The sequence below is a fragment of the Cynocephalus volans genome, chromosome 10 (assembly GCF_027409185.1).
Source record: "Cynocephalus volans isolate mCynVol1 chromosome 10, mCynVol1.pri, whole genome shotgun sequence".
NCBI lineage: Eukaryota > Metazoa > Chordata > Mammalia > Dermoptera > Cynocephalidae > Cynocephalus > Cynocephalus volans.
The window spans coordinates 88857474-88872031 of record NC_084469.1 but is presented as its reverse complement, the minus strand read 5'-3'; the positions used below and the strand labels follow the sequence as shown (position 1 = coordinate 88872031).

The window sequence follows — 14558 nt, the reverse complement described above, 5'->3', positions numbered from 1 at the left end:
CCACTTCTGCTTGAGGAAGCCAGACTCGGGCTGTTTGCTGCAGAGAGCCCTGATGGCTCAGAATGGGAAGAGACTGCAGCCAGGCTGCCAGGGTACCTCGGCAGTCACACAGGGGAACAGTGAAATGGCCATGGGGATGGAGAGGCCAGAGGAGAGACAAGACCTTAAGGAGAAAGAGCAGACAAGGTGAGGTCAGGAGCAATTCCAGTGGAAGGAGAGGGAGGAGATACAGGTGACTCAGTCTTGATGGTGGCATGGACACAAAGATTGGTAGCTGCTGGGGACACAGTCTATGGGGGCTTTCATGAAGAGCTTAAAGCATCCTTAGAATGCCATCCTGATGGGAGTCCCTAAAAGGAACAGTGGTGAATGCCAGCAGAGACCCACTGTCTAGGCAGAGATATTCAGTGACTTGCAGCTGGGCAGAGGGACAGTCATCCTCCTGGGAGTCTCTCTCCAGGGTCACAAGCTACAGAACCAAATCCCTCTCTTCTGGGACTTAGCACTCATACTTTCGAAATTGGCAATTCCGTTCATCTCTATCCAAATCTTGCAATGGGGTAATAACGTTACTCCAATGAATAGCCCAGCACAACATAGGGAATGTAATAAAAGGTGAAAGCAATAAAAAGTGGAGTTTCCAGCCACTCCATGCTGATACAGCTCGTAAGAAATAAAAGTAATTATCACCTGCCCAACCTGGCCGTCCCACTCCGCACGTGCAGAAGAAAACCATTTCAGAGCTTTATTTCCTATATTGAATGTTGATAATTGGATGTATTTATAAGTCTCTCTGGAAGAAAACAGCTCACGATTTCAAGATGAAAAAATGGTCTTCCAAACAGTGAAAAACAATATATTCCCCATTTTCACACACACCAAAAGAGCTTGTTTCCTTCGATGGTTTTCAGGTGTGTTGGAATGATTTGCCTTTCCGAAGCCACCATCCCATTCCTCATCTCAAATTGCCTCATAGACCTTGGCAAAGCACTCAGCAGGGACCGCTTCATCCAAGGCGATGACGGGGGCTTCCTAGGGGAGGCCCCTCAGCTGTAGCCCGCCTCTTTCTGCAGGAAGATGGATGCCCAGGCGGGCTGGGAGCGGGAGGAAAGGAAAGGGGAAGTAGGACGTGATGTGGGGGCTACTCTGGGAGACTGAAGGGTGGTGGGGACAGCTGGGGTGTGCCCCTAGAGGAAGGAGCAGACACGCTGGTCTCGGAAGTGGGAGAGCTATGATTGCAGCTGCTGACATTGCTGACACTGAGTGCTGGAATCTGCCAGAACCATGATGGAGAGACGGCCTCCCTGGGGCATTTCATTTCCCTCACTCGGGAAGAGGTGGGATTGGAACGTGCCCCCTGCCCCCCTTCCACACCCCCTCTATTCTTTCTCTTCAGTCTATTTGGTGCTGGTTTTCTGAGTCCAGTCTCCTAGTCTCAGCAAAATCAGTCACAGAGGACCTAAATGACATCCTGTGTGGGGTTTAACTACCTGAGGCTGGTGCCCCCAGCAGCTGGTGTGTAGATCCTCTTGCCAGCTCCTCCCAATTCTCTCTTCCAACCCTCCTGAGCTCCACCTGAGAGATGGACTTGGACCCCCCCCACTTTCCTGCTCAGAATCCCTCAGTAACTCCCCCCCAGCAAGGAGGAAACAGCAGCACGCAACCCTGCTCCGTGGCCCTCCCGGATGGCAGGCTCCTCTGGCACCATTCAGAGGGCTCCTCTTCCTCCTCTGCCCCCAGGCAGAAGATCCTCCAGGGCAGTGTCTGGGGTCCTAGCCCTCCCAGGATGGGAGGAGAGTGATACCATGGGCAACAGCTGGGCAGCTGGGAGCACAGCCAGTGTCCAAGCCACCTCCAATGTGGTCCCACAGTACCTCCCAGCAGAGCAGTGTCCTCAGTACTGAAGATGGACACTGCCCATGTCACGGCTCTTCCAGGGAACACCCCTGCATGACCCCAAGGGTGGTTCATGAGTCAGAGTCCGGCTGGTCACCACCTCTGGGCCTGCCACCTCCAGACAGCCAGCTGCCAGCAGTGTTCATGGAGCTGCAAGAAACTGGTGGCTAGATTGAAGGTGTGGGCAGAGCAGGGAAACCTGGCTGGACACAGTGTCACAAGGACAAAGGAGTAATCTTCCCAGGATGAAACTTCTTTTATGGGTCTCTAGCTGGGGTGGGACATTTTTGGAGAGTAATGATGCTCTGACCACTGGGCTGGCTGAGCACAGATACCTCCCATCCACCTGTAGTCCAGGACGAGGGGGAATGTTTCAGCCAAAGCCTCTGACCTCGGAGGCGACACCAACTGAGGCCTAAGTGTGCTGCCTGGTGCTGTCCCTTGGCTGATTTACACACTCCCTCTCCGACTCTCTAAAATCAATCTTTCTCCAATTGCCTCCTGGCTCCTAGCAGCGTCCTGGGTCTGCTTGGCATGAGTAACTATGCAATCTTCTCCCACACCCTGGGCGGCCTCTGCTGGAGCCCCTGCCAGAGCCTCTGATGGGGAGGGGCGAGGGGTGGTGGGCAGGCCTCCCTCCATACCTGGCTTATGGAACCACTGGCAGAGTAGGCCCTGCCTAGAGGTCCCCTATCTAGACAGGCCTGGGTAGGCAGGAGTCACAGGCAGTGCCTCCATCTTACTGCCCCAAACAAGGGTGCTCCACTCAGTTGGTGGGTACTCTCCCTTCTATTATTTTGTGAATATTTAGGATAATTACTACTTTTTCATATTAATAAGCACTCACATCTGACAGTTGGCTTAATTTGACATATTTCATGTCAAAACAATGGTGGAGAGGGGCTGCCATTAGCTTGGGAGCAGGATTTCCCCTCCACGAAGGAGCGTGGAAGCTCATTCTGCTCACCCTTTGTAGGGAGTTGAGTCTTCAGCTGAAGGTACAGCTACTGCCTAATCGGGGGTCTGGTTCTCAGGGTCCCTGGACTGGACAGTGGGGCGTGGAGTCTCGTGCTTCTGCTCTGCCCCCTTGGAAATTGGCAAAAGAGTGGATAGACCCTCTCTTGGGTCTTGCCTGTAGGTCAGAGTCCCCTGAGAAGTACCCATGTGTAGTGGGAGGGGGAAGGAAGACAGGGGTTCAACTTTCCTCTGCCTTAGCTGGGTTAGAGTTAGGGAAGGTCTGCCTGGAGGTGCCACCTTCCTCCTGACAGCTTTGTCCTCTCTAGCTGTTCCACAGGCTTAAGGTGCCTGCATGTTTGCTCATGAAATCCTACAGCAGCCCTGGAAGGTGGCCCCATTAGCTTCCACCTGACAGATGAGAACACAGGGACAGCACTGGGATTCCAAGCGGCCTGCCATGTGCCCTTCACCCCCACTTATGTCCGGCTCCATCCCTCCTAGTGGCCTACTCTCTTCCTTGCTTTGTGGGGACAAACAGCAGCTGCTTCTCCAGTCATGGCCCCTGGCTCCCACCAGCCTGGCCGCGGTGACCCACATCCTTGTCTTGACAAAGAAACAAGAAGCATCCCCCAACCCAAGCCCTCTGACTAGAAGCCACTTTCAGTTGTTGCACAGCTGGGGGCTGGGTTCAGGAACCTCATTACACATGCTGGGCCATACCTCCTGTCCACACACATCTGTACTCCTTTGTGTGGCCCAGGACCCCAGAGGTAGCCTCCCCCACCAGCCCTGGACCCCTGTCTTTCACAGAGGCAGTGGGGCTCACTCCTCAGGGACTGCAATGAGCACTGCCCCATGTGAGCTTAGGGCATGTTACCCACCTCTCTGGGTCTCAGTTTCCTCATCTGTAAAATGCCATTAATTAAGGATAGTCTCTACCTCACACGGCTGTTTTGAGAGTTCCATGAGCTAACACTGGCCCATTGCAAAGCATGTGCACCAGTGCCTGTATGTGCTTTGTACCTGTTGGCAGTAGGGAGGGCAACATCTGCTTCCTGATCCCCCCGCTTCTCTGTAGGACCCTGCACCTGACACCAGTGCCCTGCTGAGAAGAAGAGCAAGCCCTCTGGTAGATTCTCCCTCCTGAACTCTCCACTGTCTCAGTTCTCCCAAGCCCTCTTCCCTGGCCTCCCTTCCTCCAGGTTTGCAGCTGAGGGACCTTGGAAAAGGTTCTACCAGACCAGACTCTCCAGTCGCACATTCAAGGCCCTACAGGATCTGGCCCTTGCTTACTTCTGAGGCTGTACATCTTTCCTCACACCCCATTTCCTGGACTCTGAAAGTTTAGGTTTCTCCAATTGCTCCGGCCTTTACTCAAGCCATTTCCCTTCTTAAGCAACAGTTGTCACCTCTGTCCCCACCCTAGCCTGGGTCAGCGTCTCCCTTCCTCCCCTTCTCCTCCAGGGTTTCTTTATTCCTACATGTTCTTCTCCGGGCGGGCTGGGAGGGCAGGTCGGGAGCTGAGCCGGAATCGAACAGTCCACTACCTCGGGACATTCCTTCAATCACTGAAAGCCCTTGGACGCTGGCGCCGCCCCTCCCGGCGCCGCCCGGCCCCGCGTTGAGACTCGTCGGCTTCCAGAGATCCTGCCTGCGGGTGCTGCAGACCCGGCGCTGGAGGGGGCGGGGCAGGCACCACAGGCCCCGCCCCCGGCCCGGCTCCGCCCCTCGCAGAAAGACCTGGCGGGGCTCAGCTGACGCGGCACTTCACGCGACGGGCGAACATGGCGTCGGGCGCTGGGTGAGTGCAGCTCCTGTCCCTCGCTGTCGCCCGCTGGCGCGGAGAGGGGGCCTCGGTGGCGTGGAGAGGGGGCCTCTCAGTGGGTGAGAGCCCCCGAGGCCCGGCCGGCTTGGCTGTGTGGCCGCGGGCAGCGCGCGTCTTCCCGCGGGCCCAGCCTCCGAGCGCGGGGCGACGAGCTGCACGCTCCGAGTCAGGGTCGGCGCTGGTGCGCGCAGCTCCCTCCACTCGCGCCGCTGCCCGTTGATCCTTGGAGGGACGCCCTGGCGCTCAGGCCCCACGCGCGCTCGAGTGGCCGCCCCACTCTGTGCGGCCGAGGTGGGGGCTCGGGTGGACAAGCGCGTTCACTGCCATGTCCCTCAGATGGTAAGGCGACGTTGCAAGGGATCCAAGTACCGGGGTGCTTCCCGGAGAAGGCTGTGTTTGAGATGGGCTTGGGATCCCCTTTTCCCTGCTTCCTTCAGGGCCTAAATGTCACCTCCTCAGAGAAGCCTTCCCTAATTACCACTGCACTTTTTGTAGCCCTTGACACTGCCTGACAAACTACACAGTGCATTTATTTGTACTTGTTGATTGCTTTCTCTCCATTTAGAATGCAAGGGCAGGGTCTTTCTCTGGTTCACACTGGGTCTCACTAGCCTAGTGCCTTGCAGATGCTCCATAATTCTGCTGAATGAAAGAAAGGCAAGTGGTCCTAATGGAAGGAAGTTGGACAGAAGGGCTCACTGAAACGTTGGCGAGAATATTGAGGGAGCCACCAAGTGCCATGGCATGGGGGCCCTCTCTGTGGGGAGATGGTGACCTCAGAGCGTACCCTCTGTCTGAACCTGAAGCTCCTGTCCAGGCTGATAGAGTAGAGCAGGATCAACCCTGAAATACTCCCCAGAGGATCTTGAGTTTCTAATTGAATCTGAAATGCTGGCTTAGGGCTTCCACTGCTCCCCAAATCATATGGGGCAAACCGCAGATGTTGGAGCGTCTCAGCAAAAGTTAAGGAGACAAAAGTTGAGAATCCAGAGTATTCTGGGGATAGAGAGAGGGGGGTGCATCCCCAGACTGGAGGGCATGGTGCCCGAGGTGGCCTCTCCAGATTTCATCTTGAGGGGCTGGAAGGGTTTTAATCTGCTCCCATCTACTTTTTAAAGAGCTTACTCCCCTTGTCTGTGTGTGAATTCGGTGGGAGGGGATGTGGGCTTGTTGGTGTGAGGTCTAAGACGGGTAGGGTAGGAGGGGGCAGTGCCCCAGGTGCCAGTTTTGGTCCTGAAGTCAGAATGGGGAAACTAGTGAATTGAATGAATCTCTCTTTTTGGGAGGTGGGGAGAATGGCAACAGGAAAGTGGGTTCTCAGTTGGCCCCCAAGTTTAGGAGAGCTTAGAAACACAGAAATGAAACATTTACTAGGCAACTGTTATATTCCAGAAACAGCACTGGGCCTAACCTTAGTTGCTCATAGGCCACTGGGGAAGATGGACACTTGGGACTCTGTCATCCATCTGTCTGCCTCTGGTCTTGGTATGTGTCACAGAGGGGCATAGACTCTGAGCTCAGGGGAGAGTATGGGAAGGCTTCACTCCCTGGATGACCTTTGTGCTAGTCCTTAAGCAATGAGACACCCTTCAGGTAGAGAACTGGGCACACAAAGTCCCAGATGGGTGTCAAGGAACCTAGGGTCAGAGCCTTGAACCCAGCCTGTGATCCTGTCTTAAAGAGCACCATGAGTAGTAGGTGCAAGCTAGTGCCTGGCTGTGGTTCTGTTAGCTTTCTGTCTGGGCTGCCCAGATGGCCACAGGGAGTTCTAGGTTCTGTATTTGGGTTCAGGGCTCCAGGCTGGACTCTGGCATGCTGCTCTCCTAAAGATACAGAGGAGCTAGTGATTGAGCAAGCTGGCACTGGCTAATCCTTGAAGGAGGGCTCTTCTAGCAGAGCTGATGCTCTGGGCCATTGCACAGGGTGAGTGAGGGAGGTAAAACAGAGTGACAGGTCTTGGGGAGGTGTGTTACTGGAAGGGACACCTGACGGGTACAGAGAGCTTCCAGAGTTTGAAAGGGCCTCTTTGGAAGAACCACCCTAGGCTGGTACAGGGTGCCCTGTGGATACGTTGAGCCTGAGTCCAGTGGTTTCCTTAAGGGGAAGAAGGTTTGAGTGTGTCTCTGGCAAAGCTCGGCTCCCAGCTGCACTCGGGACAGATCAGTGTCAGGTATAGCGAGGCATCATGTGATCAAGTCATGGCCATGAGCTCCCTGGGAGTTGGATTTGGTTGCCTATAGCGTCCTACCAGAGCCCAAGACAGGGGAGGCACATGAGAGCTACAGGTGACTGGGGTGTGTCCTGTATAATTTGGGGAGCAGTGGAAGCCCTAAGCCAGCATTTCAGATTCAATTAGAAACGCAAGATGCTCCTCTGGGGAGTATTTCAGGCTTGATCCTGCTCTGCTCTGCCAGCCTGGGCAGGGGCTTCAGGTTGAGACAGAGGGTCTGCTCTGAGGTCACCTCCATCCCCCTCCATACCCCTTTGGAGAGGGCCATCATGCCATGGCACTTGGTGGGAGGTAGCCCTGCCTTCTCCTTGAGCTGTGCTTTGAGCTTTCCATGGACAGGGTTGAGACCGCTTGGCTCTAGCCAGACCTGTCTGTATCCCCTTCCCCTCATGGCTTTTTCCATTCTTCTCTTTCCTTTGCCCTCTCACCTGCTGGCCCTGGTTGATTGTTCACGTATTTGCAACCCCAGCTCAGATGGTTTCTCCTCCCAGAAGCCTTTCCTACCCCCCCCCCCCAAGTAAAGGTTTCTTGCTCAGAATTCCAGGGAATTCCAGTTTTCCCCATTGGCAGTTTCCCGATTTTCTACATCTGCCTATGAGGTTGGGTGAGGGGTTGCTTCCCTCCATGCCTCTCCTGGCATCCTGGGAACTCAGGAACCAATTCAGTTTGTATCCCCAGGGCCAGCCTGTGGCTACCCTGTGATTGGTGCTTGCTAAAATAATGCCACATGAATGAAAGGAGGATTTGCTCTAAATTAGTCCAGCATCCCATCCTGCGTTCCTGGAGACTCTTAGTGGTTGAGGGAGGGCTGAGTCTGTGGGAGGCAGGCTGGCCACTATGTCCTTTTGCTGTCTCTGGCTTTTCCCCAGGCCTGGTCCTGATTCCACACAGTCCTCTCTTGGTCCCTGTGTGTGCTTGGCCCCACTGACCCTCCTCAGGAGAGAGGGGGGCAGAATGGGGGATGCTGGCCAGCTGCCCAGAGGCCCTCTCCAGCCAGGATGACCTGGCTGGACTTGCTGGCAGCTATGCAGCCACTGGGCTGTCTGAACATCTGCCAGGTGCCTGACTCCGTGCTCGAGGGTGAGGAATCAGGCTGGTCTTGGGCCAGCCTCTCTTGCCGGGAGTAGCGTGGCCCTGTCCAGAAGTGGCTTCACATTCTAGTGCAGGAATCTTGTCCTTGTCTATGCTGTGGACTCCACAAGCATTGACAAAACCTACGCACTCTTCTTGGCATTATGTTTTAAATGCATGGAATAAATACAGAGGATTACAGAGAAAACCAATCACATGGAAATACAGTTGTCAAAATGTTAGATAAATTTGTGATATAATTATATATGCTTTATTAACACATTAAGTAACAAAAGCTAGCAGCAGTTGTAACAACCACATAACTTTTGAAGTAGTGGTGAGCAAAATGATATTTTGAGATGATGTAACAGCAATAATGTGATACAAAAATACCTGTGATTTCTGTTGGTGATAGATTCACACCCACCACTGATACTTAGTGCTTAGTTGCTTACATTAATAATTGAAGCAAATGTAAGTTTGAACTAGAGGTTAGAGAAAATAAAGGCATAATTTTTTCTCATTTGAGTAAGTCCTAAATTTTATGTGTGAATCCCCAGGGGTCGCTGGTCCTTAGGTGAGAACCCTGCAGGTGGCCATTGGGGGGAAAGGAAAGGGTGGCTCACTACTGATATGGGGGTACAAGTTGAGTGGGGAGAGGGATGGGTTGCAGGGGCGGTGGTATTACACCCTCCCTGGGGGCTGGCTTCGTTCTTGGTCTGTTCTTGGCCCTGGTGGCTTACTGGGCCTTGGTGGGTTGGCTTGGGGGAAAGGGCTGGCCCGCAGGGGCCAAGACTTGTTCTGTGAGTCTCTTCGAGGCTAGTTTAGTCCGTTTTGTGTTGCTATAACAGAATACCTGAGCCTGGGTAATTTATAAAGAACAGAGGTTTATTTGGCTTACGATTCTGGGACAGCTGCATCTGGCACGGGCCTCAGGCTGCTTCTACTCATGGCAGAAAAGTGGCAGCAGCCAGCAGGTATAAGCAGATCACATGGAGAGAGGAAGCAAGAGAGAGAGAGGAGGTGCCAGGGTCCTATAAACAACAAGCTCTTGCAGGAACTAATAGAGCAAGAACTCACTCATTACTCCCCCCTCCCCCAGGGAGAACATTAATTAATTCATGAGGGATCTGCCCCCATGACTCAATCAGTTTCCAACACTGCCACATTGGGGATCAAATTTCCACACGAGTTTTAGAGGGGACAACACATCCAAACTCCATCAGAGGCCCTGGAGCTGTTGGCCCACAACTCCTTGCCACTCTTCCTGGGCATTGCTTGTGGCCTTGGCTGCCTGAGGTACAGCATGCCTTATTTACCCTGAGACTTAGGGATGACATGGCTTTTGCCTTTTAAGTTCCGGGTGCCAGTTAACGAAATCTCCAGCAGAAACCATTTGGAGATGTTTTACTGAGTGCTGAATTTCTAGGGAGAAGTCACCCATGTTGGCTCTGGGGATTTGGTTTAAGCCATGTGTAGAGAAAATATAGAAAAATGGTCAGGGCTCCCTCAGATGTTCAGAATCTTGCTGAGCATTTGATGTAAATATGCACATGTGCCCAGGTGTTCCTTGGTTACTGTCTGATTTAGATGTGTGTGGGTACCCAGGTGTCCTGGGTTATGGACTTAAGTATAAAGGGTGAGTGGCTCTGATCCACTGCCCCTTTCCCCGGGATGTCCAGTGGGGGGGGGGGTGCGCCGCAGGGAGGCTGCTACTGCTGCTGGGGCTGTTGCTGACAGTGCCCCTGGGATGCCCCGAGAGGTCACTGCCGCTACTGCTTCTGTTGTTGCTGGAGACTATTGCTGTAAGCTGCTGCTGCTGCTGCTGAGGATTGAGCTCGTGTCGTCTACCAATGGCTCCCAGGATATTTCCTAATTACCTAGTGTGGACCTGCATATGAGGGGTCTGGTGACCCACCCTGGCATGTGAGGGGTCTGTGACCCAGTACAATGGGTTTGAAGGGTCTGAGCCCTAGCCCTGACAATACAAATGGAAACTTTGTTTCTAAAATAATGCCCTAGCCCTGACAATACAAATGGAAACAGTGTAACTAGAATAATGAAATGTTTTGGCTTTAGTTATGGAATGCCTAGCCATACAGCTAGCGCAGCCATTGCCTCAACCCAACAACTGGCGTAGTCGTGTAGCTTTCAGCCCAACAACTGGTGTAGTCGTGTAGCTTTCAACCCAACAACTGGCATAGTTGTGTAGCTTTGCACCATGAGAAATCACTGGGCGTGTTTCTGTAACCTTGATTCTGGGGGTGTCCTGTAATAATTAATGATGGCAGCATGTCACCCTGCCTGTGGCTCAGGCTGAGCTGCTCTTTCCTGCCCAGGGCCCAGGACAGGGTGGGCTGTGTTCTGTCCGAGCCCTGTGGAGGAATAGGTATTATTGTAGACTTTCTTCATAGTTGGAGGTGATTGCCAAAGGAGAGGTGGCTTATCAAGTTTCCTGTCTTGACTTGAGCAGCTCAGCCCTTGGGCCAGCAGACCCCAGTTCAATGCCCTGCGGGATTTAGGCCTTTCAGAAGGTTCTGGACAAGAGGGGGCCCAGCCCTTCTGAGAGCCTTACAGATTGGGGGTGTGGAAGACCAGGTGGAGCCAGCACCTGGTGTGTTTGAGGGCTGAGGCCTGGGCAGAGAGAGTGGGGAGTGGGGGAGGTGAGGGGACAGGGCTGGGCTCTGCAGGCTGGTGGCCGAGGTTGGGCATTTTCAGCTAGTTGTGCCCTTGGGTGACTTTGGCAGAAGCTGTCTGTAGCAGTGCCTCACTGTTGTTGTCTCTGTGCTTTTGGGTAGTCTGTAGAGGCGTTTCTCCCTGTGCCTACCCCCTTCATGAGCTTTACTGAGTGAAGCAAAGGGTGCGGGCCCCTATGCCTTGTGCTGGTGGCTGCACTTTCAGTTCCTGTCAGCCTGGCCAGGTGGAGTGCAGTCATGTTTACCAGCTGTCCCTGCATTCTCTCTGCCTTTCATCCTTTGGCTGAGCATAGCAGAAAAGCAGCCCTGGCTGCTTATGTCCGCCTGACCACCCCCTCGCCTTTCTGGGAGGGAGAAGGGCACGTGCCTGGGGAAGGGGTAGTGAGACTTAGTCCTGTCAGCATGTGTGGGGTGTCCAACCCTTCCGCTCTTCCTGGCCAGGTGGGGCCCGAGGGCCTGCTTTCTGCCCTGCTGGTGCTGATGTGGCACTTTCTGTTCTGCATAGCTCCACAATCAGTTGTGACAGTTGTCCATTCAGCATATATTCACTGAGTGTTTGCTGTGTGTTGAGCAGGGTGTTAGGCACTGGGCACAGCAGTGACCAAAGCAGACTTAGATCACTGTCTCATGGAGTTTACATTCGACTGGGCAGAGTGGACAACCCCAGTAAGCACCAGTGAGCACACATTGCATTTAGCTTAGAAGGTGCTCTGTGCTGTTTCAGTCCAGGACCTGGCCAGAAGCCAGTAGTTCACTCAAGAAGGTGACTGAAAAGAGTTTAATACAGAGACAGTTTACAGAGCTGTGGGCAGGTTACAGAACCTGGGAAAGAAGAGTCAAGAACCCAGCGAGGGCTGCACTGTGGCACAGGGCAGCCTGGCCAGAGCTGTGACCCTAGGTGGAGGGACTCTGCCTGGCCCTCCAGGGAGGGAGCCAGAGAAGTGGACTCTCTCTCTCCCCACCCTCCCAATCGCTTGTGCCTCCCACTGACAAAGTCCACCTGGAGGCCAGAGGCAGGGTGCATGCTGATGAAGTTGTGTAGGTCGGCCTTGGGCACAGAGCAGGGTGGGGTGGATCAGGAGGGCAAGTGGGGAAAACCCAGCCCTGTGCTATGTGGGGCATCAGGCCCGGAGAGAGAGTTGCAAGTTCAAAGAGGGAAGCCAGGGAAGAACATCCTGAGAAGGTGGCATTGGAGCCAAGATGTGGAAGAGGTGTCCCCTGCTTGTGTGTCCCTGGTGTGAGGGTCAGAGCCCTTGAGGGTCCCTTGCAAGGTGAGTGTGGGAGGTGCTCAGAGGCCTTCTCATGGCTGCAGTGCTGTGAGGGAAGGTTCCGTCTGCTGCTCTCTGCAGTCTCGGGGCAGAGCCCTCTGCTGGCACCAGCTCTGGGCTGTCCCTGCCCTCCACGACCTGCACGCTCACCCACTGCTCCCTGGCTGGAGAGCCTGCTGGGGTGTACTTTGGCTCCCAGCCTGCTTGCTGGGACTGCCCTTTCTTCCTCCACTTATTCATTCAGCAGACATTGATATCAGCTTTGTCCTTGCCCTCATGGAGCTTCCATTTCATGTGGAGACAAAAGCAAATAAGTTAAATAGTGATGAATGTTCTAGAGAGAAATGAAGATAGCAAGGGGATGAGGTTTGGATGGGTGACTAGGAAAAGTTGCTCTTGGGAGAAGGTGCCTTTCTGCAGAGGCGTGGATAAAGTGAGAACATGAGCCTGCCAGAAAGGCATTCCCGCAGGAACAGCAACAGCGAAGGTTGGAGTGTTTGTGGTATTTAGGGAAGAGCAAGAATGCCTGTGCTGAAGCAGAGGAAATCAAGGGGTGAAGTGGAGGCCCCCCAGGCCCCTCATCGTCTTGCAGGATGAGGAGTAAGTCTGCACTTTGTTATAAGGCACAAGGAAGCCAATGAGGGGTTGAGCAGCGGAGTGCCTGTTAGGATTTGCATTGGGTGCAGATCAGTCTGTGGGAGAGACTGGAACCAAGAAAGCAGCCAAGAGATCCCTGCAGTTGTCCAGGCAGGAGGTGGGGATGAGCCACTCTGGGGAAGTGGCCCTGGGGATGGGGAGAGGGGTCAGGTTCTGGATGTGGGTGTATGGTAGAGCCCATGGCTCTGCAGGTTGATTGGAGGTAGAATGAAAGAGGAGACAGGGATCTGAGCAGCTGTCAGGGGGAGGTTGGGAAGGAGCAATTTTGGTGGCACAAGGAGACAGGGTTCAGGTCTGCATTGTGTGCACTGAGTTCAAGGTAACTGGCATCTGAGAGGCAGTGTTGGGTGGCCAGTAGGATCTGTGAATCTGGAGGGGGATGTCATCGGCCTGTGGGTGTAGATGGTACTTAAAGCCAAGGGACTGGGTGGGCTCAGCTGTGCTGAGGGAGGGAGCCAAGATAGGGAAGAGGTCTCAGGACCAAGCCCTGGGCCTCCAGAGTGGAGGTTGAGCTGGCAGAGAGGGAGGCTGAGGATGGAGGGAGTCTGGAGGAGCTGGTGTTGGGCGGGGTTTCAGCAGAGGTAGTGGCCCCAGTGTCATGGGCAGCGAGAAGCCTGGTGAGGACAGCATGCAGTAGTTGTGGTTTGTGGGAAGGGGGTCAGTGTGTGGAGGCCCGATTGGGGTGGATTGAGGAGAGCACTGGTGGTCAGACTGAGGGGGCGGGGATGTTTTCTGGGTCAGACCATGTGTTTCTTGACTGTCCAACTGGATGGTAAGCTCCTTGAGGGCGAGTCGAGCATGTGTCTTAAACCATTGCAGGCTTTCCCTCCATGGGCCTCAGCTGCCCACAGGCTAAACAGGCCCTGCTGTTCCTCATCCTCACTTGTGAGCCAAGCACTCAGGGACAGCAGGAGAGGGCAGCCCAGTGAGGGGCTGTTTCTGGGTCACAAGCAGGTTGAGCTCGAGCTGACTTGCTGCATGCTGGTGGGGGCCCTATGGCAGGCTCAGACCACAGAGGAGGACATGCCTGGTGGTACTAACAGAGGCGGTGTGTGTTCATCTCTTTGCAGACCTTCATTTTGGCTGGGTAACAAAACCCTGAAGGTGCCTGTGGCACTCTTTGCCCTTAACAGGCAACGCCTGTGTGAGCGTCTGCGGAAGAACCCTGCTGTGCAGGCCGGCTCTGTAGTGTTGCTGCAGGGTGGGGAGGAGACCCCGCACTACTGCACTGACATCACCTTACCCTTCCGCCAGGTGAGTCTGCCCCTTGGCCTGCACATCTCCGTGCACCAGGCTTCCTGTAGGCCTGTCTGCCTGTTTCCAGCACCAGGCCTGGGGGAACCGGCTTTGCCCTTTGGGGGACCCTGGTAAGGCCCACAGGAGGCAGTACAGGGCTGGGGAGCCCACACTCTGGGAGGTCAGTACCCTCCCAGCCATGCCTGGGGGCAGAGCTGTCACCAGCCAGGCTCAGCTCTTTCAAGTCAGGGTATAGAGGGATGATCCTGGGGAGCAAGCAGGCAAGGCTTCATGAAGTAGGCAGCATTTGGCGTGGGCCCTGAAGGCCAGGGCAAATTCTGCCCATTGGGAGGATGGTTTGCATAGGAGTGGGCAAGTAGAGGATGGGGAAGGCAGCTTGCCACAGCCAGGGAGCAGCAAAGGGTCGAGGTGCAGATGGGGAGGCTGAGTTCCTGGGGCTCTTTTCTGTGCACTGCCATGCCCAGAGCTGGGTCCTGACCACAGTGGGAAGTCCAGAACCTCTCCGGGGACAGGCAAAGCCTAGGGACTGTCCAGCGTCCAGGTTGGGCGGGGGGGGGGGGCAGGAGGAGATAGGGTAATGCAAAGGGGAGCTAAGTGTGGAGAGGAGATGGCAAGACATGTCCTCCCCAGCTGGACTGCGTCCACCCCAGTGGGCTGAGATGCATTGCTGAGAGTGAGTGTAGAGTGATTTTTAGTGAAGG

At 54.5% G+C, this 14558-nt stretch overlaps 1 protein-coding gene across 1 annotated transcript in view; it reads left to right on the top strand.

Moving 5' to 3' along the window:
• Positions 1 to 4618: 4618 nt before the first annotated feature.
• The window catches only part of PEPD (peptidase D), a 120640-nt gene continuing 110700 nt past the window's right edge, over positions 4619 to 14558 (top strand). Inside the window, exons 1-2 of the mRNA XM_063110564.1 lie at positions 4619 to 4654; positions 13671 to 13854. Of these exons, the coding sequence (XP_062966634.1) occupies positions 4638 to 4654; positions 13671 to 13854 (201 nt within the window). The 5' untranslated portion in view covers positions 4619 to 4637. The remainder of the gene's footprint in view (positions 4655 to 13670; positions 13855 to 14558) is intronic.